Raw genomic sequence first — 25,159 nt, 5'->3', positions numbered from 1 at the left:
GGGATTTTGAATAACAAACTTAAAGCCAATTCAACAAACTTCCAAAAACCTAGTGAGAGCTTACAGGGCTTCCACTAGTAACACACAGACAAAAGATTTCATTTCTTTTTGTCTGCGCTTCATCTGGTCCCTCATACATCTACCACAGGCATTCAATACAGCCATACAGAAGTTCAAGTTTTATTCATATGGAAAATAAATAAATCAATCAAGCACTGCTGTAATAATAGGAATAACACTGTTTCTAATCAGCAATACAATCTTAGTAAAAAAAATATTAAATGCATTTGCACTCAGTTCCTGGAGCTGTATTTTCTTCAACATAAAAAAACCCTGCTTTCCATGTAATGATTTGGTACATACCTATGTTGCAGAAAACCAATAAATGGTGAAATTCCTGTTCCTGGACCAACCATCATGAAAGGGATAGACGGATCTGCAGGTAAGTGGAAAGTACTGTTTGGGCGAGCAAAAATAAATATCTAGAATGAAATTAGAGAGAATACATTTGAAAAATATTTTTAAGCAGTGAAAACACCATGAAATTTTTGGAACCTTGAGTATGTTTCTATAGTATATTCGTGCACATGCTCCTTTACTGTTCTGTAAACCTGATGCCTTAACACTATTCATTTCTTATCATTTAATCCACTGCAAACATTACAATGTTATTCAGTTTTGTTTTTCTGCTTTGATGATTTTTTTAAAAAAAGTATAATTCTTGCTAGGGAGGCCAATATCTGTATTATTGTAAAATTTACTATTTTAAGCTGTACTTGAGCTAGCAGGCTGTTTTCCCTATTAAGGATTCCAAAAAGGTGTTCATTTTAAAGAATATGGCAAATAGTATACATATTTATTCTACAAATCTCTGCAATTAATAATTTTTGTGCAAGATCAGACTCATCCATATTTTATTTCTATTCCAAATATTTTGCAATGTTTGTGTATTTCTGCGTATTTATCTATGCTGAATTCTTGCTTACATGGCAGATGTAAATAGTTCTGAACTTTATCCAAACTCATTTCATAGTAAATCTTTTGCTTTTCTTTTCATTCCAGCTCTTGTTCATGCTTCACCATTCTTTAGAGATATGTTCATCTCAAACATATCAAAAAATCAACTGTATTTTAATTTCAAGTTCTCAATAATGGAATAAGATATATCATGCAAATATTAATCAGTTTTTCCTTTGAATTACTTTTAGAAATGAAGAAAATTTGTATGCATTCTCTCTCCTATTTTTGCCAGAACAACACTCTGAATTACTGGCATAGTTGCATACAATAAATTCTATGCTTGTTTCCACTTTTCTTTATCAAATATAGATTAGACTATGCCAATAGTTCTTTTGTCATATTAATTATATAGTAGAACTCCAAATTTTTAATTAATTTACATATAACAAGCTTGAGACTAATTAATTATTGAGATTCTTTCTCATGAAAGGAAAGCAGCAGAAGAAAAAAAGTACCATCTTCTAAAAATATCTCCAACACCAAACCATTTTTAGTGCACACCACAAATACAACAAATGATTTTTTTTCTTTTGTGACATTTGATAACCTGGCTTTCTGCAAACTTCTGTGTGCAAGACCTGACAAGACGTGAGAGTTTCATAATTTCTCCCACTGTGTGTCTGCTAGCCTTTCCTGAAGGCAGTCGAGTGCCGCTCTTCTACAACACTAAGAGCCATAAGAAAACCTTCAGGAGTAACTGCTAAATTGCACAACGGTTTATTGCTGCATGAAAACACCTTCCAAGACTTGCCTAGACGTAGAGTGGGGTAGAAAAGGACTCTGGACTTTCAGCAATAGGAAATTTCACTACTTCAAATATCCCCAGATAAATTAAAACATATTTTTAGTAACTTAACAGTAAGGATATAAACTTATTACAGAGGGAAGAGTAAACTTATCAAGTAGGATAGAACCGCAAAATGAAGATGAACATTGCCACCATCAGAACACCTACTTAGAGCAATGAACAAAGAAGCCTGCAATTGTTTCAGATGTGCACAAATTTAATGGTAAGAGAATTTAGATTGAGTATTTATACCTTTTCAGTTGAAGGGCTTTCTCCTTTTGCATCCAGAATGTTTTTATTAGTCTGCAGTAGAGGCGCAACTAACTTGGCAAGCCAGCCTGTACATACTCCTTTCCATGAGACCGGTCTAGTGGGACAGGCAGGAAACTCCACAATATTGAACACAAAGCACAACTTTCCTGGCTGAAATAAGTTTGAGCTGCAAAGAAATACTTATTAAAAAAAAACAATAATGAAAATACTGTCTGAGAGACAGTTGTACTATCCTAGAGCAGGTTCATTTTCAGCCCAAACTATCTCACTGATGTCAAGATTCTCAGTGTTCCTTTATGATGTGGTATTTATAAATATAGTTAGAAAATATCTTAAGGTTGGACTCAGAGCCCAGTGACTTAGATAATGGAATCCAAAATCCATTCTATCACATTCTCATGGGCGTAAATTAACTCCTTGAGAACTCTACAAGAATCTTGTCACACATGCAAAAATACCGATGCTTGAAATAATCATATACTGTATGGATTGGTAATAAGGACACAATCACTTTTTTTCTGAGGTTTTATCCTTCATTCCTTCGTATTTCTTCTTTAGATCTAGTACATTTATTGGATGTCCTTCCAGAAGATCTGAAGAATTACTCACATTGCTTTTTTTTTCGTTGTGGAATAGGATCAGTAATTAATAGTGATTTTCAAGAAATTATGTAGTTAGCCTATTTCATCAAAACCAGTTTTTTTCTCTTATTCTTATTAAAAACTCTGGAAAAAAACAGTAAACAGAAGGAGAGCTAGCAGGGAAATGTTAAGAATGGAAGATCTGTGGAAAAGAGCAACAAAGTGATATGTTATACATTTTTACAAGCTTCCCTGCTTCCATGAATCAGTAGAGTGGCTGAGATCCTAATGTCAGATACCTTCAGTCAGGAATTCAAAGGGACTTGCCAACATGTCAGTGCCCTTGAGAATCAGAAATGGAAAAATACCCTGGACAGGAACTGGCTACTAAGGAAATTTCTTAGGAAGTCAGAGGGATAATTGTCAGGAAGAAGCAGCTAGGCAAAGAGGCATCTGGGATCACAGGCTCAAAAAGATAATCATGTGAACTTCTAAAGGCAAGGAAGCTAGTCCATTAGAAAAATGTAGAGCAACAATATCTAAGAATAACAGCTGGATTCTGATCTCCTCTACAGTCAGCCTGCACTCCACACATTCTGCAGTCAGTCACTGAGGTCAAGAACTGCTACAACGTCCCAGCAGTGAATAAGGCTGAAGAGGGAAAAGCCACATGCTCCAAAGGCTGAGACTCACACAGCCCATCAGCTACTTCTGATTTGCTCAAAAGGCTATACTAAAGAAGTCTGTCAAATGATGAGGCAGACTGAAAGCAGACATAGTCTTCTAGAAAAGAATTCAAGATGAAGACAACATTTTGACCAACTTGTCCACTTGAGGGTAGTAACACACACTTTCCGGAAACGAATGCAGATCCTTCTGCATAGTGTTGCCTAGACAATTTTTGTTTCCTCAGCCATGTGAGTATAGGCATTCTATTTGTAGAATTAATTTTTGCCAAGGGGAGTTTTCTGTGCTTCCCACTTCTCCTGGCAGTATGGAAGAAAGGGATGAGAAAAGGGAGCAGTAAGACCTGGGATTCAAGCAGATAAAGACACATTCAACAGTAAACACTAAATCAAAAATTCTAAGCAGAACTTACAGAAATAATTCAGTTTACGTTCTATAAAATCATAATGTGTATATAGACACATACACATATACACACACTCGCGTGCATGTGTATACATATACACACACATACATGTGTGCTTATACACACACACAAGTACACTTTACAAAAAACATACCAAAATTATGTAGATGTAACTTGACTATTTCATTACCTTGAAACTGAATAGGATCTGGGTTGTAATTTAGGAAGATGCTCTGAAAAATAAATAAATAAATAAAGTATAGCTTATTCTGTGATTCATCCTAGTGAAAAATCAAAACATCACATAACAAACTTTATGCTACTACAAATTAAAAGCATGTTTTAATTTAACTGTAATTTTTCTCTATTAACATTGAAACATTGCTCCACTACCAAATCAGCAATTAAGACTTGAATTCTATTTTGAATATTTTTTGGATTTTCGGGAACATCTGGTAGAGACCCCATAAAATAAGACAGCAAAGGCAACAACAATTCAGTTATAGGGCTCTTAGTCATGTAAAAAAATTATGAAAGGTACACAAAAGGAAGAACAGTAGTTAGCGGACAAAGAGAAACTTGAACTTTAATTTTCCCCATCTTGCACCAGGAGTATTTTACGGAATTTAAACATTCTGAGAACACGAACTACTTGATTGACATTTTCTTATCTGTACTAACAATAGATAAATGTATACATGCACACATATACATACATATATCTCCTAGAACCAGATGTGTCAATAAAATGTCAAACCACTATGAATACTGTTTTAAGTTTCGGAACTATCTGAAATCACACCTTAAAAAACACAAAAGCCCCATCACAGCTGCAGCCTGAACTAGTATTCATTCAAAATAGGGACAGGTGTTTACTGGCCATTTTTGTAATTAAATCCCTCCCACTAACTCTGAAATTAAAAAACATATACATATGTATGTATGCATGTATGTGTGTGTGTATATATACATATACATCTAGATACACATATACAATACTCTGTTTATATGTATACACATACATACGTGCTTGCATATAGACACACAGAAGGTCAAACTCACTGGTTTCCCAGCTTTCAAAGAAATGACTTGTTCTAGCATGAACACCACAGATTTTGGCTGAGGAGAAGGGTGCATATTAAAAGGAGGTGGACATAAAGCTAAGTATACAGGGTGGTGGGGAATGGCCACAACAAGCAAGTCATACCATAAAACTGGAAAATGGTGAATGCCAGAAAACATACAGTGGAGTAACAGGGTACACACACTGTTGTAAAATAAAGTTTAACTGCTTTATAGTTGCTTTCCCACGTGTAATACCCTTTAACAGAGGTTCCAACCAGTACATGGATTTGAACATCCTGGCATTTTTTAGAGACGCCCTCTTACATAAGATCAAGTCAGAGGTAAGAAAGGCTAGTTCAGGGAAAGCACTTAAAAAAGGCACTAAGCCTATCCAGTACATTACTTCCCTGAGGGTATACATTCAAAATTTTTTCAAAGCTTCCTCAAAAGTGTCGTGGGACGTGCTAAGTTAAGTGTTCTTGCTTTCAGTTTGAAAATGTTACTGTATGTATAAATCAGAGTAGACATTTTATTTCTTTTTTTTTAAATCTTTGATACAGTGTACTAAGAAGAGACTGCAGTTTCTGTAGTTCTGTTTTCTTAGTTTGTTTGCTTTCTGTAGACTGCAATCACTTCTTATTCTCTCCCACATCCCACTGTATTGTGTCTGAAAAGAACACAGTGCTTCCTGCCATGTCCACTGCTGTTCCTAAACTAAAGTAGTAGCCAAGGCATAGGTGCTCTTTTTAAGGTTTTTGATATAAGAACAAAAATAACTCATTCTTCAATTTTTTTTCCTCTGCCTCTTATAGTTTTTCTCTCAATTTGGCAAAGATGTTTCTACTTCATATCTCCATGCAGAATTTAGCAGTTTCTTTTTACTATATGGCAGAATGGCTTCACATACTTTTCCAGCAAAAATATGGCAACGATCTCTGGGTTTTTAGCAGACTGGATTTCGCATAGAAGACAATATTGCAAAAAGTTGCAAAAAACAATTTTTTTGTTGTTTCAGTTGGTAAAACATATTAAGAAATTCCTTCTTATTTTCAATCTGGAAAATAACTGTCAGCATTTTCAGATGCATTTGAGATGGTTGTAGTCAGAAGTCTCATTCCTTCTGTATTTTACATAAGGAACCCAATTAATGTGTTGGACATTATATAAACATGAAAAGAATATGAAGGCAGGAAAATCATAAGCTGTAAAAATAGGCCTGTTTGAATTTTAACCATGAGGAATTCTTTCTTAGAAGCCCTAATCCTGCAATAACCTTTTGCTTATTTTTACACACAAGAACAATCCAGAGTCAGCTGAACCACAGGTATGTGCCTAAGTGTTTACAGAGTCAAGGCCAGAAACTACAGTCCGGTTAACAGAACTTTGCTCCTCAACAATAATTCTACTTTGATCACTACAGATACCACGATATTTCTAAAGTGGCTAACTGAACTGTTTTTGCAATTCTTGGGAAACTGAACGTATAGTCTGATGTTTTTTCAGAAACCAAATCTAATAAGTGTATGTCAGTCACTTACCAATCAACAGGTTAAGTGAAGGCCTGCAGCTTGGAAAAGCATGAAGTAAATCCAGCAAGCAGACGTGAGGCTCTCTAACGAAACGTGTGTAATCAGAGGCTCCTTGTCTGCTGCAAAGCTCTTGAAGCCTCCGTTTCTCTCCTGCATCACTGGTACATTCTACAAGGGCTCGCAAAAATGCCTGTAGGGGAGAAAAGAGAGTGGAGAGCAGAAAAGTTGCCCAGTTAGCTAATCTTCAAAAATCTAGGAAAAAGTTTTGCTTGCCTAGTGACAGGAAGTAGTCACCCTGCAGGTTAACAGATAATAGAATTTATTCCCCAATGCACATTTTAATTTATTATGAAAATATTACTTTTTTTTTTGTTTGTTTGTTTGTTTTTTTGTTTCTTGGCTACTATTTTCTGAAGTATGAGACAAGCTGGCAGGTCACAAAATTCCACCTAATCTGAGTGGGGGAGGGACAGATAAACAGACATAATCCATTCCCAGATAAATCCCAAACTTATGAAAGGCTTTCTTATTTTCTGTGTGCACTTTAGGCAAGCAAACAACCTCATAATACAAATTAATGCAAGACAAAACACCATTTCTAAAGTTACCATAGCAAGGAAATAAAAATACAAACTTTTTCTAAAAGTATGGTATTTAACAAGTCATGTAAATGTTGCTGTGGTATTTTATTCTGTATTCCTTGCCTATATAATGGTACTGCAAGTTTTTCTTTTAAAGGGAAAATTAAATTGAGCATTGTAAGATAAAGTAAAAAATTGGATGTAAATAGTTTCAAGGGCTTTTGTTTTCCACAGGGTAAGGTGGAAATAGGCATAGAGCATAGAAGAAAAGTGAACCAAAACACCAAACAATCAGAGAACATATTCTACACCAAAAAAAAATATTTAGAAAGTAATTTCCCTTAGAGACCCAACTAAGACAACCCTAGCTTCATGCTTTACATAAAACTATATTTAAAATGTGTTTTCGTGATAACAGACAACACATAGCATTTTTAATTGTAAGCCTACAGTGTTTTGGAGGCCCAAAATACAAGGCAAGTAATTTTCACAGTTGTGGGAACAAATATTGTACAAGCAAAAAGTCAATCTCTGAATTTTGCCAGGTTACTGAAAAGTTAAAGAAAAACTCTAAAGCCATTTAAAAGATATTATGAGATGTTTGTAGAGAGCAGCATGCATACTTTCAGTGACAGAACTGGACAGAAATGGCTCCTCTTTGATTTGAGGGCATGATTTCTCCAAAATGCTCAAGGGTCAGATACTCTCAGCCTTCCAGCCATTTAGTACAAATGCTTTTCATCAACTTCTGCAGATTACTTACGAAGCAAGGTACTGCAGAATGGCAATAGAGATTTCAGTATCTGTTCTGCTAGTCTTATAGTTTCCCTGATAAGGTAAAGTACTAATAGTACAATTGCTTAAAACAAAATATAATCAGCAGCATACAAACTGACAAAACATGACAACTACAAGCCATGCAGGGATAGATCTGCAACAAATCACACAACATAGAATTACTAAGGATTTCTCTACAAAATAAGAAACACTTAAAAACCTTTTTGGGAACTGCTCTTATTTCCAGACACCAGGTTAGAATGAATTTCAGAGTGCTTCTCTCTGGAATGTGTTGTGGATGAGTTGCTCCTATTTTAGTGAGAGAGAAAAAAAAAAGCACACACATGCACCTATTAACAGCCAAAATTAGCATCACAGACTGCTTCTTCAAGAAATAGTAGGAGCTAAATCATACTCAATTTTCGTATGAGCAGGCTCACTCAATGAATCGAAATTATAAAGTAAATAGCAAGACAGTTTTCTGATGAAGTATCAGTAAAAACTTTCCAAAAAAAAAAAAAAAAAAAACAATTATCAGGAAGGCAAGAAACAAGAAGACGGTTTATAATAAATAAATTTTATTTTAACATATATTACCAAGTCACTCAAGGCCTTGTTGCCCCTTACCACCTACAGAAATCCAGAGGAATGCCTACAAGGGAGAGGAATATCCACATTTCTTCGCATATTTTTTTCCTCCATCAGTAAGAACTCCTGAAAGATCAGGACATGCTGAATTGCACGTACATTTTCTAAAGATCTAATCAAAGCTGATGGCAGCCAAGTGCAGCACTGGAGCTTCTGAGTCCCAAGTAGATCCAAGGAAGTTCTGTGAAATCAAATAACCTACCCTAGACTCCCTATGAGTTCCATTTATGGGAAGTGGGTTCCTGGACATCCAAACTCTCTCTTCACTGAGTTAGCTAGAGTCCACTCAAGTTTACCAGCTCCATGCCATGCCATTCCAAAACAATTAATCTGTTTCCTCTTCTTAGCTAACACCAGAAACAATATAGTAGCATTTATGTGACAGAAACCTTTAATATGCTCTCCAAAACCTGAACTGTTTCATTAGAGATCCAACTTGCATGTTGATATTTCTCTGGATAATATTTTTTGGCTTGAACTCACAGCTACTATACAGTTGTTATGCTTTTCTCCAAGTTCAAGAGTCCTTTAATATAGCATCTTCATCCCAAGAATATACCTGTACAGCCCGGTAACTGATCTTTTCACATCAGCATTACTTGACTGAACCCTTGTACAAAGAACAAAAATTACTTTTGTTTAGTAAGATTAGAAGATTGGCATAAAGGTGAAGAAAAAGGAAGTTTGTGCAACGTCTGATGACATTCTACAACAAAGACTTAATCCTCTTCCTAGGTTTCTATTGTGAGTGAAAGTATCCTACTACAGCAAACGAGCATTTGAACTACTGTCTTTGTATTAGCGAGCTAAATAATTTCTGTATTTTGTCCTCTCTTGAAGTAACAATTGATCTCATGTACTTCTCATGTACCAGGAAACCATGTCTGTATATATACATATACGTATACACACACACACACACACACACACATTTTCAATAAGGTATCAGTTAATAGGTGGGAAGTTTGTCCCCAAATACCCTTTCTTGTATAAAAGCTCTGTAACTGAGACAAATTTGGATGAACTACTAGACTGAGTGGACTTAAAGCAACTAGATACAAATTTTAAGTGGAACATTGTATTGCTGCCAAAAAAAAAAGACAGATATGACTCTGCCCTTGTATGCAAGATAAGTCAGCGAGAACTGCTCTGGGTCACTCAGAAAACTCTGGAGCAGAAAGAAGAGAACTTCGACCCTACAATCCTCCTTTCCATTATTAATCATTCAGATTCATAAACAGGCATGGCATTTTACATGCAAACACAAGAAAAGTCATAAAAGCTGCAGAAACAGGATGAGGTAATTCATTGCATTTGTGTTTGCATGAATGCTATGTTTCTTGTCTGTGCTGCTGTGCATGACCAGCCAATTATTTTGTGAGTATGTTTGCCTATTTGGAATACATGCTCAGCCTTGCTAATGGCTGGACCTGGGGACGTGGAGCTGTGGGATTCTCACTGCCATCAGGCTACTTGATTTAGCAGCCCCTAGCATCTGTCACAGTCTGCAGGATCTAGAGGGGCTGTGAGCACTTCTAAGGTGGCAGGTACAACATTTCCTATGCGGAGATGGGCTGATGCTTTTGCAAATGTGTCTAGTGACTTAGTATTATTTACCAAAGTTTTAGGATTCCTGGGATAACTGGGGTAATGAGACTGAAAACAAATTCGCTTATGAAAAGATTGAGAAGTTTAAATTAGTTCTTCTGGACAGAATTGCTTCATTTGAATAAAATGTACATTTACAGGAGAATATTGAGGATCTTTTGAAAAACAGAAGACTATCACAAATTTTTAAGACACAGACTGCATTAGCAATATAGCAGGTGGAGACCCAGAAAAACTTGCTAAGGCCAGGTTTTTAACAAAACACTCCTTGGTATTTGAAAAAAACCTTTTATAGCAGGAAATAAACAGTTGCAGAAGGATGTCCTCAAGTTTCAGAGAGAGATTCAAGTTTTACAGAGTGAGGTAATAGGGCTCTTACTTGTACAGGAAAATCTGTTCTCCTACAGGAGAAACTAAAGGTATAAATTTCAACTCCATCCTTCTATGAAGGCCTGCTGCTTTTGGCCCTCCCCTACCTCCTCCTTTTCTGTAATGCCCCTTTAATTCCTTCCTTTGAAACTGTACTTGACCCTATACATATGTAAAAAGTGCAAACAGCATACCTGTGAAATCCCCCAACACCAGCTGAGGCTTTGCTGCGTGTCTGTGGAAACGTGCCCAGGACTGGGTGAGCTGAGCTTCAACTCTGTCAGGGACTCAACTCTGCACCACTCATGTCAGTCCTTAGGCACTGTGGGGCGAGGTAACGCCAAATCAGACCCGTGGACCCAGGGCTTGTCCCCAGCCACAGGGACCAGGCTGTAACATGCTGGCTCTGCTTTAAATCTAACTAGTGACCTCCAGCATAAGAGTGAGAGTCAGGGATGAGAATTGGCTGGGCCTGGACATCTCTGTCATGCATCCCCTGTGAATGTGCTCACTCCCTTGCAGGCACAGGGACCTCTGCAGGAAGGGTCAAGGGGGAAGGAAAGAAGAGCTTGTAAATCTCTCTTGTCACCCGAAACACTTTTCCCACATGCCTTTACCCACAGTTGTATGTACGTATGACCAGGGACACTTGATCCTTTTATTGTAACTGTGCTAAAGCTACCTAGTGAACAAAAGGCACAGCGTATTTGGCCAGAATTGCTTATGGTTTTATCTAATAGTCCTAAAAATTAAAAAAAAAAAAAAAAAAAAAAGTGTCAAACGCTCTCTTGTCAGCTTCCTGTGGGATGGAGGCAATATGGTTTGTTGAGAGGGAGGGGAACAATGCAAAGAAATAGCAAGCATGTCTGCCTACACTCAACACCCATGAGAAGCTAGTAAGACTCCTTCCTAGGAAAAGATCGGCCTCTAAACATTTGTTAAATCTGCTGGTATGCAGGGGCTTCTTTGGGGGTGAAGGTATTTTAAATAGCAGTTAAATTTATGCAGTTCATCTGTATTGTTTTGATTAGTATGTGCTGTGAAATATATGTACATATAAATCTGTATATTATGGGCTGAGGGGAGGGTGAGTGGGACTGTACAGTGTATCTGGAGATACGAGATCCCAGTTTGTAGTGCAATCCCCCTTTACCAAGATCAAGGAATATCAATTGGAGCAGAGAGCTAGGAAGGTCAGCCTCCACAGTCACCAGAGCTTTCACACCTGACTTGTACTATAAAATAGCTTACACTGGGACAGTGGATGAAAACGTTATACAGAAAGAGGGCTACCATGTAAGCCAACATCATTAACAAGCACGTTACTCGCCTAGTCCAGCAAAAGGGTTCCATCATACTTCACAGAAAATCCGTGTGGCCCTTGATGATCCAGGGAATTGATTTACGCATGGACTGGAGCAACAGAGAATCCTACCTCATCCTGCAGAAGCACAACTCAGCAGCATCACTGAGATGACAATCACAGGCAAGAAAAGGGTAATTCTCACAGGTCCATCTGGAACCACACAGGGTTACCCTGAACCTGTCGCTACCACTTCTGACTAGCGGGACCAGAAGACTTGGCAAGCCAGACCCACACAAACCTAAAAGCCCTTAAAAGTTACCTTGCAGCAGCACTAAATATTCTGCTCCAAGAGCACAGCCCTCCTAGGAGGTAAAACAGACAGCTGCGAAGTGCTGTGGTAAGCACAGAGGATGGTGCAGTTCTCTTTGGTTCTACTTTTAAATGAGGGAATGTAAGGTTACATGCTTAAAGGCTCATTCCCACAAACACAGAGGAGCACAGAGGAACTAGGACAGAAGGAAGAATGCCAATGACAGTCTCACGCTGGTAAAAACAGCTGCAGCATTTTAAGACTTCTTCTTAAGTCTCCTCTTTTTCGTATGCCTCTGATTTTTAACACATTTCTATGAAATGACAGCTGTATAGACCATACTGAAGATAAAAAGTATTCAAAATTATGCACACCTTCTACTATGAAAGCAGAGACAAACACTTACCTTTCTTTTTAGTGCCCTCTTTAACTTTTACACAAACAAAGTGTTCTCCTTTCCCAGAAAGTCCCAAGATGTGAAGAAGTTCTTCCACCTCATTGACATTGTTGGGACATATTACACAAAAAGAATCTCCAGGTTGGTAGTCAAAGGTTGTATCCTGTTTTAAAACACGAAATCATTTCCACAAAGCTGTAATAAACCAAGTCCCATAGCATTCTCATTCCTAACAAGGACAAAAACCTTATTATCGTAATCACGTGAAGTCATATGATCTCATACACAGTCCTTGCACTTCATTGCTCTGATCACATTAGAAACTAAATACTAACGTTTTCTTTTCAGGTTTAACCTTGCTAATTAGAAAAAAAATCTTTCCTTATTAGAGTTAAATATTTGGAAGATTGGAGTTAAATATTGGAAAGTTTTTAAATAAGACTTGCTAAGCAACCTAAAAAGAAGGAAGTATAAAAATATACAAAAAATATGTATTAAGAGGATGTGTTTAAATAACCAGCCTGGATTATTAAATAGCAATGTACTTTTGTTTTTTGGTTTGAGAATAGTGCTAAAATGAATAAATATCAAGTCCTTACACTGAAAATAACTTTGTACAGACACGTATTATCACTAGAAGAATATTTGGCAATGAAAACTATTTGACAATACTAGTCAAATTATCATTTGAATAGTCAAATTATTACTTGTGCAGATTACTACAGCAAGCTAGTCACAATTTACTATATAAAGCTTCTGAATATTTCTATATATTTCTATACTTACAAACTGAAGCCTTACTCATTTTCTATACTCTCTGCCTGCCTTTCTCCACTGCAAAAAGCTCCACTTTGAAAGAGGTGACCCTGATTATTTTTATTTTCAGAAGGCGAAAAAAAATTCAGTAAGGGAAGAGTAAAGTAAAAATTAAAAAGGTAATTTGGTAATTAAGACAGGTTCTCCCTAGATGACTGAAGTTCTCATGGTTAACTGCTGAAAGCTTAACAGACAAAAGCCTAAGAATACAGTCACATACAAAATTATATTTGAATCATTATGATTTTCTTAAGCATCATGTGACGTATCCTGCATTCAAAGGCTACAGAGAGTCGGGGGTGGGGGAAGCATAAAATATTCAAATTTTAATGCGTGCATACACGTTTCCAAACACGATTCAGAAGTTACTTGATTACTGGGTACATGCAATATTTGCCAGAAAACATTCTATCTCAGGGGCTAACTTTCTTGAAACTTAATTTAGGTATGTTAAGATACTCTATTTATATCTAAGATTCTAAAAAAGTCAATTGGCTTTTGAAATTGACACAAATAAAGCTCATAGGATCCAATAATATTTACTGCAAAAAAATCTCACAGAATAGAACAGATAACAATATCCCAATAGTACGATTCCACAAATTTGGAAAACAATTCAAAAGCAAAATATTTTTAATTTAAAGACTGCCTGAAAAGTAATATTGAGCACTCCTTGTGCTTTTAATTTTCAAATGAAAATACAGATTATGATCTTCCCTGAGTAAACTAAAACATCATTCAGTTTTTAAATCCAGGGTAAAATATGTTGGCAGTTTGAGTGATATACTAAAAAGAGTAAAAAAAATGCCAGAGGCAAAAGCAGAGCTCAAAGTCTTCAAGATATGGAGCTAAAAATCTCATCTTGACTTGTGAATATTTGGTAATTAAAACTATTTGACAATATTAGTCAAATTATTATTTGAATAGTCTAATTATTACTACAGCAAGCTAGTCACAATTTATTATATAATGCCTCTGAATATTTCCTAAGTTCTATACTTAACAAATTGAAGCCTTACTCATTTTCTATATTCTGTCTGCCTTTCTCCACTGCAAAAAGCTCCACCCTCAAAAAGCTAGCCTAGTAAAATACAGTAACCATGGAACAAAAATTTGATAGTTTTCTGTACAAGTTTTATAAAGTTTTCACTTCTAGGGTTTATTTTCAGGGAACAAATCAGACTTTGCATTTACAGAACAGATCAACCTCAGCTGACTTCAGCCTAAAAAGAGTTTGTTTTTTTTTTAAGCCACAAATAAGTAAACACCACGCAATTTCCCCTCCCCCCCCCAATTATCATGCATAACATGTATTTTTAGCCTTTATTTTTACCCACTAAAGAAAAAACCCTCACTAACTTACTGCAATATCAAGTTCTAACAGTAAGGCAGTTCTTATCGCATCTTCTCTAGTCAGCTGAACTGCTTTTGTAACTGACACTTCAAAGCCTGTTCCCTCCGAAATCAGCAAGGACGGGCTGGGATTCTGAAAAGGAGGACATGAAAATCTGCACTGAAAAAACACATATCAGCTGCAGAATGTCATACACGAATTAATGTTAGTGCAATCGTAGGCAAATATTTTTTGAAATCAAACCTTAGGAAAAAAATAAAGAGCAAAAAATGCAACACACACACATTTTGCTCTCTACATTTTTTAAAATTGTATCTAAGTAGTAACAGGCATATATTCAATTAAATAAGTCAGGAGGCTTGAACAATTTAATGCATCTAAACTATTAGCAAATGCAATTTAAGAGCTGCTGTAAAACAGTCAATTTGAAAATGGCATTTATATTTAAACTCAGAAAACCCCTGCCTAATTAAAGCATGACTAAGTGTAAAGAAAGGATGTTAGAAAAAAAGAACAGAATCTATTTAAAAACATCACTGCAGATTAAGAGATTAGGACTTCAGGATTCAAATGGGAGTAGTATTACAGGAAATTTATTAAAAAAATTCTAAAACCTAAAATTAAATTGATAGCTAAGCAGCAAGCCTCACTCTGCAGAATGAGATCATATTATCTCATAGTACATCTACACAAGTGAAAACACTAGTTAATAGGTCCCAAGAATAATTTTAGATCATTTCTACTAAAGGTTGTCAGTTTAAGATAAGACTATAGCCCTCATTTCTCCATCACTGTTATTAGTGAGCATCATGTGATATCATTACAGAAAATAAGTCAGAGGTTTTTGCTTTTATTTTTGGTTTATCCTCCAAGATAGGATAAACTACAGTGAGAGAGATATCAAGTGTCCATTATAATATTCTAACAAATGGAAAAGAAATATTCTATTAGTAGAAGAGTAACAGCCAATGTCAAAAGTTTCCTGTTAAAAAAAAAAGACAAAATAATCACCAAGACCAATCCAACACTTAAAAGTTTTAATATTCTTCTACGTTTTAACGATGTGATTAATGGCTTGGGTTCACTACTAACTTAGTAGTTGGAACAGTTGGACTGTAATAGCCATCTACATTCATATTCCCTCCAGCTCAAGTTCAAGGCATAATGAGATCAAGATTTAAGCTAAATAGGATTATCTTGTATTTGCCAAAGGCTTAACACGTAGACCATTACTGCTCTTCTACTGATAAGCATCAGCTTGTTAATTCAGTCCTTAGACTCAGCACTCCAAGACAAAATTCATATAAAAACTGAAGAGATCACGTATCCAGCCTTCCTTAGGTAACAGGGAGTCTCCTTTTAGAGATGTTCAAACTCAGGTTGATGCATTTCAAAAGGAAACAACTTCTGCCAGCTTTGCTTGGCAGAAAATTATCCATGGTTATTGCAATGTGAGATTTTGGGAAAGGATATGGATTGTAGGGTGAGATTTATTTTTACAGGTATGACACATGGGACCTACTTGTTAAGAGACAGCTCAGCCAAAAGAAAATAACGCCAAGCAAAAATCTACACTTGCTGCTTTCCTAGGCTCAGGACAACCATCCATCATTAATCTGTCTTTGAGTTTTAGATTTGCAGAAATTGTCCCTGTCACAGCAGGGAGATTTTATGAAGCAGGCTCTTGGGATTCACTGAAAACTGAGTACCCATCTCCTCTTTTAAGTACTGTAACTTTCATAGATAATAATGACAGTTAGATTAGTACATGATTGGTACAATCAGCTTTCCACAAGCTGTTTTATAGTACTTTCATAGAATGGTAAGGTTGGAAGCGACCCATCACTTTGGACCTGGTCTTTAATCCAAGACTACCTCTAAAATCGTAAATCTTTGTTTCAGTAATTTAGATTGCTTAACTCAACAACCTGTATTAAACCTCAGAATTGTAGTCCTTTTTAAAGATGAGCAAAATTCTCTAGTGTTCAAATTCATGTATCCTATTTCATAATTATGAGTTAGACAAAGTGATTTTCTCACCATTATTCCCAGAGACATTCTGTGCCCTGAGAGAACCAAAAGGCTTTAACGCCCCAGCCAACCTCACTGGATGTTTCCACCAACACGCTCTGCTCATGGCCCCAGAAGTCCCATTTAAGCTCAAACCTGTGCCTTCAGTCAAGCATAGGTGTACTGGTCTCGAGCTCAGCCACAGCCAAGTCTGTGCCTTTCCACAGATCCCATCTGTCTTGATTCTGGCCTGCAGCCTGACCTCCCAACCTGACCTCAGAACTGCCTCATCACCACAAACTTGCCTGATGATCCAGACTCTTGGTTGATCCTGGTTAGCACCTCTGGATTTTCCAAGTTTGCCTTGCTGAGGTATTGTGGGACCTTTCCTTAGCAGGCAAGGTCCCTACCCTACTGGCCATGTAAAGATGCCCGCTTAAAGATGAGCCAGCCCTTGCTACAAAAATAAGCAAAATGTCTGCCCTTTGGCAATCAAAAAGTTTGACTTACACTTTCCAGTTCATTCTGAGTATTAAATTTGCCAACTGCAAATGATCAGTAGCTTACACTAATTCTTCTCTTTGCCCAGCAGGCCACATAGTAAAAGCACACTGACTTTTGATCTACAGTTTATCTTCTTTTTGCAGTAATTTTATTATGATCATCATTTTTTACAATAGCAAATTTCTCAGTTATTAGGTATGCAGCAGTATTTCGAGCAATTTTACACCATCTTAGGGCATTATGCAAGTATTGAAATTTGAACTGATTTGCACCATACTTCTTTACATAGAAGATGGTTTCACTGTCAGAACATAAACCACTGACGATTTCAGGTCTTTCATTCCTGACACTGCACTACCATTCCCTTATCAAACTACTATTTAACTAAATTATACTTTTATGTTAGTGTCCTCAACTGATATGTTGACAAGTATATTCTTAAAATATAAATGGACCTTACACTTGCAATTTAAAAACCTCCTATGTTCAGGGACATACCTCCTTTAGATACACATCCACTCGTTCTTTGGAGAGGTACATAGGAGTATACACTCATGCTCCTTACCAGAAGTGAAGACTTGCATCATTCAAAATGAAGTCCTTACCTCACCATGGGTGTCCTGAAACTGGACCTCTATATATTCTGGTGGCAAGGCAGGAACATTAAGAGCAGACTGAGAGATGGGAAGGACAGAGTGAACAAGTGAAGGTTCAGTGTCTTGAGGTGAAGTCACAAGGTTAACATCAACTAGTTTCTGTGACAGAGCATCCGAACTCCTCACTCCCTCATCTTCTAGCTTCAACTGCTGTATTTTTGAGGTTAAGTCTGGTTCATGTACATGTGGGACTGCAGAGCGAGAGTCAGAAACAGCACTGACATTGCGGTTCATGCCTTTTCCTTCCTGCAGTAGAAACGCCTCTTTGAGGGCAAGCCAAAGTCCATCAATCCAAGGGTCAACCACTAGTTCCAAACTGTGGAGAGAAGAAAACAAATAATTAAAAAAGAAGCAACACGAAAGCAAAGGATAACCTATTGGACCGTTAATTTATAAATAATAAAAAAAAAAAAGCTATACAACACTATTCATTTTCCACTTTTTACATACAAGCAACTGTTATCAAGATGACCTTTTTTGTTAAAAATATGCGTTTCTATTTAATTATTACTGATATTTAAATTTATGGGTATTAAAATATATGTTGAAGTTTACGACAGGAATTTGAAGGGTAATAGAAAAATATGCAATTTTGTTGTCGTGCAACAGCAGTATCAGTAGCTTAAAATAACGTTCCATTTTTATTATTTTAGAAAACAAGATATAAGTTTTATGATTATGGCAGTGTTTTTGTGTTCAGTTCTGTCTCATATCATCACAAACAGAACCAATATAAACTGCACTTCAAAATAAATAAGCCAAGACTGCAGCCTAGAGGCCAGAGCGAGCAACAGGACAGGAAGGGTGTTGTTTTCTTACATAATTTTTATCTCTACAGAGATCAAGAAAAAAAGGCAGATGTTTTACGAGGTGGGGGGAAATTGCAAACCATTTTAGGGATTGCCCAAAGAAGCTCTACCACAACAAAAGGAGACTTTGTTTAACAGATTCTTTAGACTGCACCCAGTTCAAGATGTGAGCTTGTATAAATCTTTTAGAGACTGAGATCACAACGGATCAGAGTCTGGTGGGTATCTATAGAGAGATCCCATTATCCACTGCCTGGCCACAAATACCATGGAACAGGGTTTGGTTTGTATTTGCTTGGGTTAACACAGAATATATTTTAAAAACTCTTATTTATTCTAAAAATAATCTTCGAAATTACTCCATTCAAAATAATATTCATTCATTCAAATAATACTCTAAATTACTTCATTTCTAAAATTACTAAATACCCTGAATTTTTACAGATGCTATAGATATTTACTTAGATTTTTAAAATGTAGCTTCATTTAGCAGCAATTAAGATTGAAAAGGCATACTGTGCTGAGACAGAACTCACTTCTGCGAGGCGCTGAGTGTTCAGGTTCAACTGATTTCATATAATTTACAGCTTTTAATCAACTTCACATGTAATAACTGCATCTTGAAGAAATAAAATCCAAACACATTCAGTTCTTACCCTACACAATCATCTGCTAAGCCTGTATCATAAAAGTGCTGGGCACCAAGTTCCTGAAGTCGTCTGTCTACCGTCTTTCCGCCATTACAAAAGAAAGTGTACTCGGAATCTCCCAGACCTAACAAATTCAAAGAAAGAGGAATCATGTCAATCAGCCAGTCGCACAGGTTAAACAGACAATGATCTGCAAAGGAATCTCAAGATTTTCTTGCCAGCAAACAAGAGAATCTGATGTATCAAAGTGCATATTACCAAAACATTTATATGAACTTAATAATTTTTTGTGTGCTCAAAAATATAACTGAAAAGTTCCTCCTTCACAAATGCAAGACATCATATTTATCTGAGAACACCTTGCTTAAGATACTTAGTACTTCACAAGAATCTTGTTTCAGTTTATTTTTTTTAATATATTTTTCATTAAAAATATAAAGAACTGAAATAACTAGAAACAGAATAAAATTGATAAAACTGTATGTGAACTACCAAGAGAGATCACATAACCTTCAAGTTAAAATTGTTATTATCCATCAATAATATAAGGGAGAAAATAGTAGAAGAAATTCAAAAATATTGGAATCTAGGAAAAAAAAAGTCAGAAACATAGGAAGAACTAGTGATTGTAAACCACATGAAGAAAGAAATGCAAGAAAAAAATGCTAAAGGGAATCTGGTCCCAAAAACCCACACCAGAATTGGAGCTACTAAAGAAAATCCTTTTTGTAGATCTTGTTTTCATTGCACTGAATGTATGCAAAATTCTGTTCTTTAATAGCCATAGGGAGTTTCCATTAGAAGATGCATTTTGTTATCAGTTAAAAATTCACTGGAATCAGGATTTAGATTCTTGGAGGATCTGAGACTTTGTCAGATAATCCTCTCACCTACCCCATATAAGGTTAGTAACACATACTTCCTGACACATCCCTGACAGATCCTCATCTAATATAGCTCTGAAGATCCTGGTTATGTAGACTCCTTAAATTCTCTAAGTAATTTACATCCATGCCTCACTGTCCTGACTATCAGAATTTTTCACAGCCTGACCCTTTCTTATCATAATTTAAAGCCACTAGGTCCTTATCCCATCTATCAATAGGCAGTGACAACAAACAGACAGTTCTTTTCTGCTTTACAAAAGCCTTTGTGGCTTTTTCTTAGAGACTCCGTCTCCCTACAGATAGGATCATTAGAGTTAAAACTGCCTTGGACATACCGAAAAGTAAACTAAGAATGTATTTTAAGACTACTAACATTTTAGACTGGAATAATAAAATGTGTTATAAAGTACATACTGCATCTTTTACGTCAAAAATAAATATTAATAAAATGCTTATCTTCATATAAGCATGCTTTTATTTACCTAAGAAAATCCAACCATTTCACAAATTGTGATCTATAAATAGGCAATAGCATTACTTCTCAAAATGTAACATTATTAGAATACATACATTTCACAATACAAAATTAGAGACTCACTAGAAGTTTCTTTCCAGTAGGTACCTCCTTTACTAGGAACTAGAAGTTTCTTCATTTCTACCTATCAACTTAAATTTGTCAGGCTAAAATAACTCAGTTTCAAATAGAAATTTCTGAAGTTGGTTTGAACATAACCTGAAAAGTCAATAGCACTCTTGAAATGGAATTACCCCTAAAGCAATTCTATAGATGTATGTGCCATTCTGCAGCCTTTAAGTGTTCCTCCCCCATCAAGAAACTGATAAAGTTAACCATTGTAATTAGAGATCAAGTAATACAGGTGATTTGTACTTCTAGTCCTTGCTGCTGCTGAAAAGCATGGATAAGAGAGGACAGTATAGTGCAGCTCCAAATTGTCCTTACCATCAGCTCAAGACAGATGAAATGCATTTTGGCAAGTCAGTATTTTTCATATCAATTTGTAATCTGAAGTTACATTCCCTTTAGCAATCAGTAAACATGACCTTCAGAATGAAAGGGCTATCGCAAATTTGAAGGGATAGGATGATGTTAAAGCCTTACTTTAAAATACTTTTTTTCTTTTTTTTTTTTTTCTTTTTTTTTTAACATATAGCTTTTCCCTTTGTACAAAAAAACGCCTGATCACTTGCAAGGCCAAGTAAACATCCCTAACTCACAGATATTTAGCAAGAAATTAAAACTTCAGCATCCACAGACATCTTACAACCCACTTTTTAACATAAAATTGAATATAAAAAAATTAAATTGGTAGTTAACTTTCACTTTTGTAACACTCTTCCTTTATTGCTCATAGAAGAGACTTGTTCATAACATAAAAGTAAATGTATTATAAGTATACATATTTTAAGAAATGCTATTTGCAAGTACAAATTATTTACTGACCAACTAGTGCTGGAATGCTATAGAAAAACATTGTATCACCTAGCAATCCATATTGTAGATGTGCAAAATGATCAGGTGGTAAGGCCTTGTCTTGAATTTTCTTAACGAACTTGCGGGCAGTGTCCGGTGGGTCTCCAGTACCAGTAGTGGAAATAACAATAACTACAGGATCCTTTTCCGCTTCCAGATTATACTATAAATAATTGAACAAAGCAAGTTATGAAGTGCCATTTGATAAATATTTGTCATCTTAGATATTATTTTCTACTTTTCCTTTTTCTAAAGTACACAGAAAATGTTTAATCTCATTTTATCTGTATAAAAGCACAAGTCTTCCAAGTAATTACAAGTTACTTTGGGGACAAAGCTTACAATCTTGCTTATTACTCTGTTTATTAATTCCACATTCAGAACCATCTGAACAGAAGAAAAGAAGAGTAGTTTGGCTATCAAAAAGCATGTGATATGAACTCATAAGATAGAAACAACTAGGTGCTTAGAACATACAATTAACTTAAAAACATCAGTGGCTTTATCCCAAAGATTATTGTTAGTTTATTTACTGTTAACATTTATTTACTGTTAATATTTTTTACTTTTCATCTAACTTTGCATATAGAACAAAAGAATATACTTACTAACTGCAGAAGTTCGCAGTCATTGAAAAAAAATATAAAACCAATATACAGAAACTTCTAGGCAAACTCCTGGAAAATAATACCATCTACACATTTACATTCAAACTACCAGCAAGCTGGAGGTCAGACTCTCTCCCAAGAGACAATGGGCACAAGTTGAAACAAGAGTAGTGCTGACTTCATATATGTTAAAACTTTTTCCACCATAAGGAACGTATGGATTGCCCAGAGAGATTGAGCCATCTTCATCCTTTGAGCTGTTCTAAGACCATACTGGATAAAGTGCTGAGCACCCTGGGTCAGCACAGCTGACTCTGCTCTGAGCAAGAGGCTGGACTAGAAACCTACTCAGGTCCCTTCCAACCTAAATTATCCTACAATCCTATATGCAGCCACTGAAGGGCAACATTATGAACCTGGTAATACTCATGCTAAGAATACCGTACAACTGCACTCAGCTTAAATACGCAACCACTAGAGCATTGTTTTGTCATGTGGAAAAAGTACCCAATCACACAGTTACCCACAATGTGGATAATTTATCCATAGATAACTGGGATGTGGTTGTACAAACAGCTGAAATTCTTTCAAAACTCAGTGAGAGATCATCTGGTTCTAACTGCCACTTTTTACATTACACTCTCCCCTTACTAAAATGCTCTGTTGTATGGAAATTATAAGTTAGGTTTGAACCAAGAAAATTAGTCTCTGTGCTCCAGAGCCAATTGTTATTGCCACTTCTCCCTCTCTCTCTCTCTCCCAAATCACTTGTTACCCTTTCTCATCTTTGATATGGTTTAGTTTTATAGGGGCTACTCCTATTATTTCAGGTTATCAAGAACTGTATTTGTATATTAATTTCATACAACTATTTATTACTTTTCAAGTGAAAACATGTCAGCTTCCTTGATTGATCCAGTTCTTTACTAACACCTGGCTGTAGCACTGTAACATATGACCTGTCAAGTAAACCAAGCAAGCCATTCTTTCACAGTACCCCTACACACTCTAAGTTTTAAATACATGAAAAATTGTTTCACAGAGCCATAGAAACATTATTTGGAAGTGATCTCTGGAGGTCATCTAGTCCAATCCCATGCCCAAAGTGGGACCAGCTGCCAACACTGAATTAGGTCAGCCATGACTCTAGCTGCATCTTGAAAACCTCTGACAGTAAAGATTTCACTTTTCTGGGCAATATCCTCCATTCAGAACTTCTTCTATTAGTGTCAAATCTGAGTTTACTATGTGGAGTTTCCCTCTTGTGGTAGTCTTCCATTGTGGAGAAGAGTTTGACTAAAGCAGACTGCTAGAGGTCACTCCAGGTCACTCCTTAGCCTCTTCTTTGCAGTAACAAGCAAGCCTAGATCCTTCAAATGCTTCCTCTGTTTCAGTTTAAAATCATCCTGAGCATGCAAAATTTAATAAAATAGGATTATCAGACAACAAAGGTTGCATGAGATATTATGGTTTCAACTCAAGTTTTAAGTATACACATATCTAATTCATGTATTTCTGATAAATTGTCTTTATCCTGTGAAAAGGATTTTAATTCAAAACATCACAGTCTGAATAGCCATCTTCTACATACTTTTTCCAAAGATTCTGTCCCAAATGTTTGGCTTCCAAAATGTTGTAAAGAACAATCTAGAACAGTATCCTGCCTCTGACAGTTGACAATACTATCCACTGCTGTAGAAGAGTACAGTTTAGTACAAGAGAACAGAGCAGGCACACAAAGATATCTCAAGTACTTTGCCAGGCTTCAGTGAGCTGTGATCCAGGGACATTCCCAATCAGAGGCTGTCTCTTCTTCAAGTTCATGCAAACTCCTAACACCCACAAATTCCTGAGGCAAGAACTTTGAGGACTGAACATTGTGAGGGAAAAAAAAAAAAAAAAAAAAAAAAAAAAAAAAAAAAAGGCCTGAAAGCTCCTGTTGCAATAACTGGGATTTTCAAAGCTTCCATATCTGATTTTACAGGTAAAAATACAAGAGTTTCACCAGTGCACTGTTACAAGCTACTATAGTATTCTCAAACAAAAGCAAATACCTCAAGTATAAAATGCAAGAGTCTACTGATACCACATAAGAAGTTATACTAAATTCTATTTAAAAAAGTAAATACAAGTGTAGAAAGTAAAAGCTGATATATTAGAACAGAGGTGTGATTAGTTCATTAAATTCAAATGCAATGCCTTGCTCCTCTGTAAACTTAAAGACAACATTTTGGAAGCCAAACATTTGAGACAGAATCTTTGGGGAAAAAAAAAAAAAGGCAACATCATCTGCCCCCCAGAACGGCACAGGTCCTGCACTGATTTACGCCAAGTATCAGAAAGTCTGGTGCATACCTAGACCAACAAAAATGTTACATATAATTTCTTACTCTGTGATTCCACTCCTCCTAGTATCCTTTGGTGTTCCCATCTTCATCCCATTCTTTCTCTTTCCTTCAAAATAACTCAGATGAGGACAGGAATGAACAATGCTGCACAACAGCACAGAGCAGCCTGCTCAGGCTGTGTATGACCACTGATGGAAAAAGACATGATCAAAGAGCTAGATGCCACATGATGTCTTACCTAGAATAAAACTACCATGGTATACATGCTTATTCAGATCACTCATCTAAGACTGATCACACGCACTGTCTCATGAACATGTCCATTTAGCTTCCTGTTTCATTGTTCCTACCTCACTTCCACTTCGTTTCACTCTTCCATCAAAAAGAAAAAGCAATCACAGTAAATCAATGAAATTTTTTAAACAACAGGACAAATCCCACCTACAAGAAAATGCAGAAGCCTGTGTTTCCAAGACTTGACCACTCAGTGTTGTACGGCAACGGGATCATATTATGTCTATTGACTCTGCATTCACCTATTCTATCCAAAGTCTTCACAGCAATCCTTTTAAGTGATGACGAGGTCTGAGAGAAATACTCTCTAGCAGCATAAGAAAGGGCCTTCTCCTAACTGATAAATGTAAGCAAACCAGAATTCTCTTACTTCCTCACTTGATGCAT

At 36.2% G+C, this 25,159-nt stretch overlaps 1 protein-coding gene across 2 annotated transcripts in view; it reads right to left on the bottom strand.

Moving 5' to 3' along the window:
- The window catches only part of MTRR (5-methyltetrahydrofolate-homocysteine methyltransferase reductase), a 30,773-nt gene that overhangs the window by 2,447 nt on the left and 3,167 nt on the right, over positions 1-25,159 (bottom strand). For both annotated transcript variants that reach the window (XM_062567988.1, XM_062567989.1), the window contains exons 3-12: positions 21,532-21,685; positions 19,150-19,267; positions 17,634-18,000; positions 14,524-14,646; positions 12,354-12,507; positions 7,927-8,015; positions 6,358-6,538; positions 3,945-3,987; positions 2,060-2,246; positions 364-482 (exon numbers count right to left, since the gene is read on the bottom strand). In XM_062567988.1, the coding sequence (XP_062423972.1) occupies positions 364-482; positions 2,060-2,246; positions 3,945-3,987; positions 6,358-6,538; positions 7,927-8,015; positions 12,354-12,507; positions 14,524-14,646; positions 17,634-18,000; positions 19,150-19,267; positions 21,532-21,685 (1,535 nt within the window). The remainder of the gene's footprint in view (positions 1-363; positions 483-2,059; positions 2,247-3,944; positions 3,988-6,357; positions 6,539-7,926; positions 8,016-12,353; positions 12,508-14,523; positions 14,647-17,633; positions 18,001-19,149; positions 19,268-21,531; positions 21,686-25,159) is intronic.

The sequence above is a fragment of the Rhea pennata genome, chromosome 2 (genome assembly GCF_028389875.1).
Source record: "Rhea pennata isolate bPtePen1 chromosome 2, bPtePen1.pri, whole genome shotgun sequence".
NCBI lineage: Eukaryota > Metazoa > Chordata > Aves > Rheiformes > Rheidae > Rhea > Rhea pennata.
The sequence above is the reverse complement of the archived record's forward strand: the minus strand, read 5'-3'. Positions and strand labels throughout refer to the sequence as shown.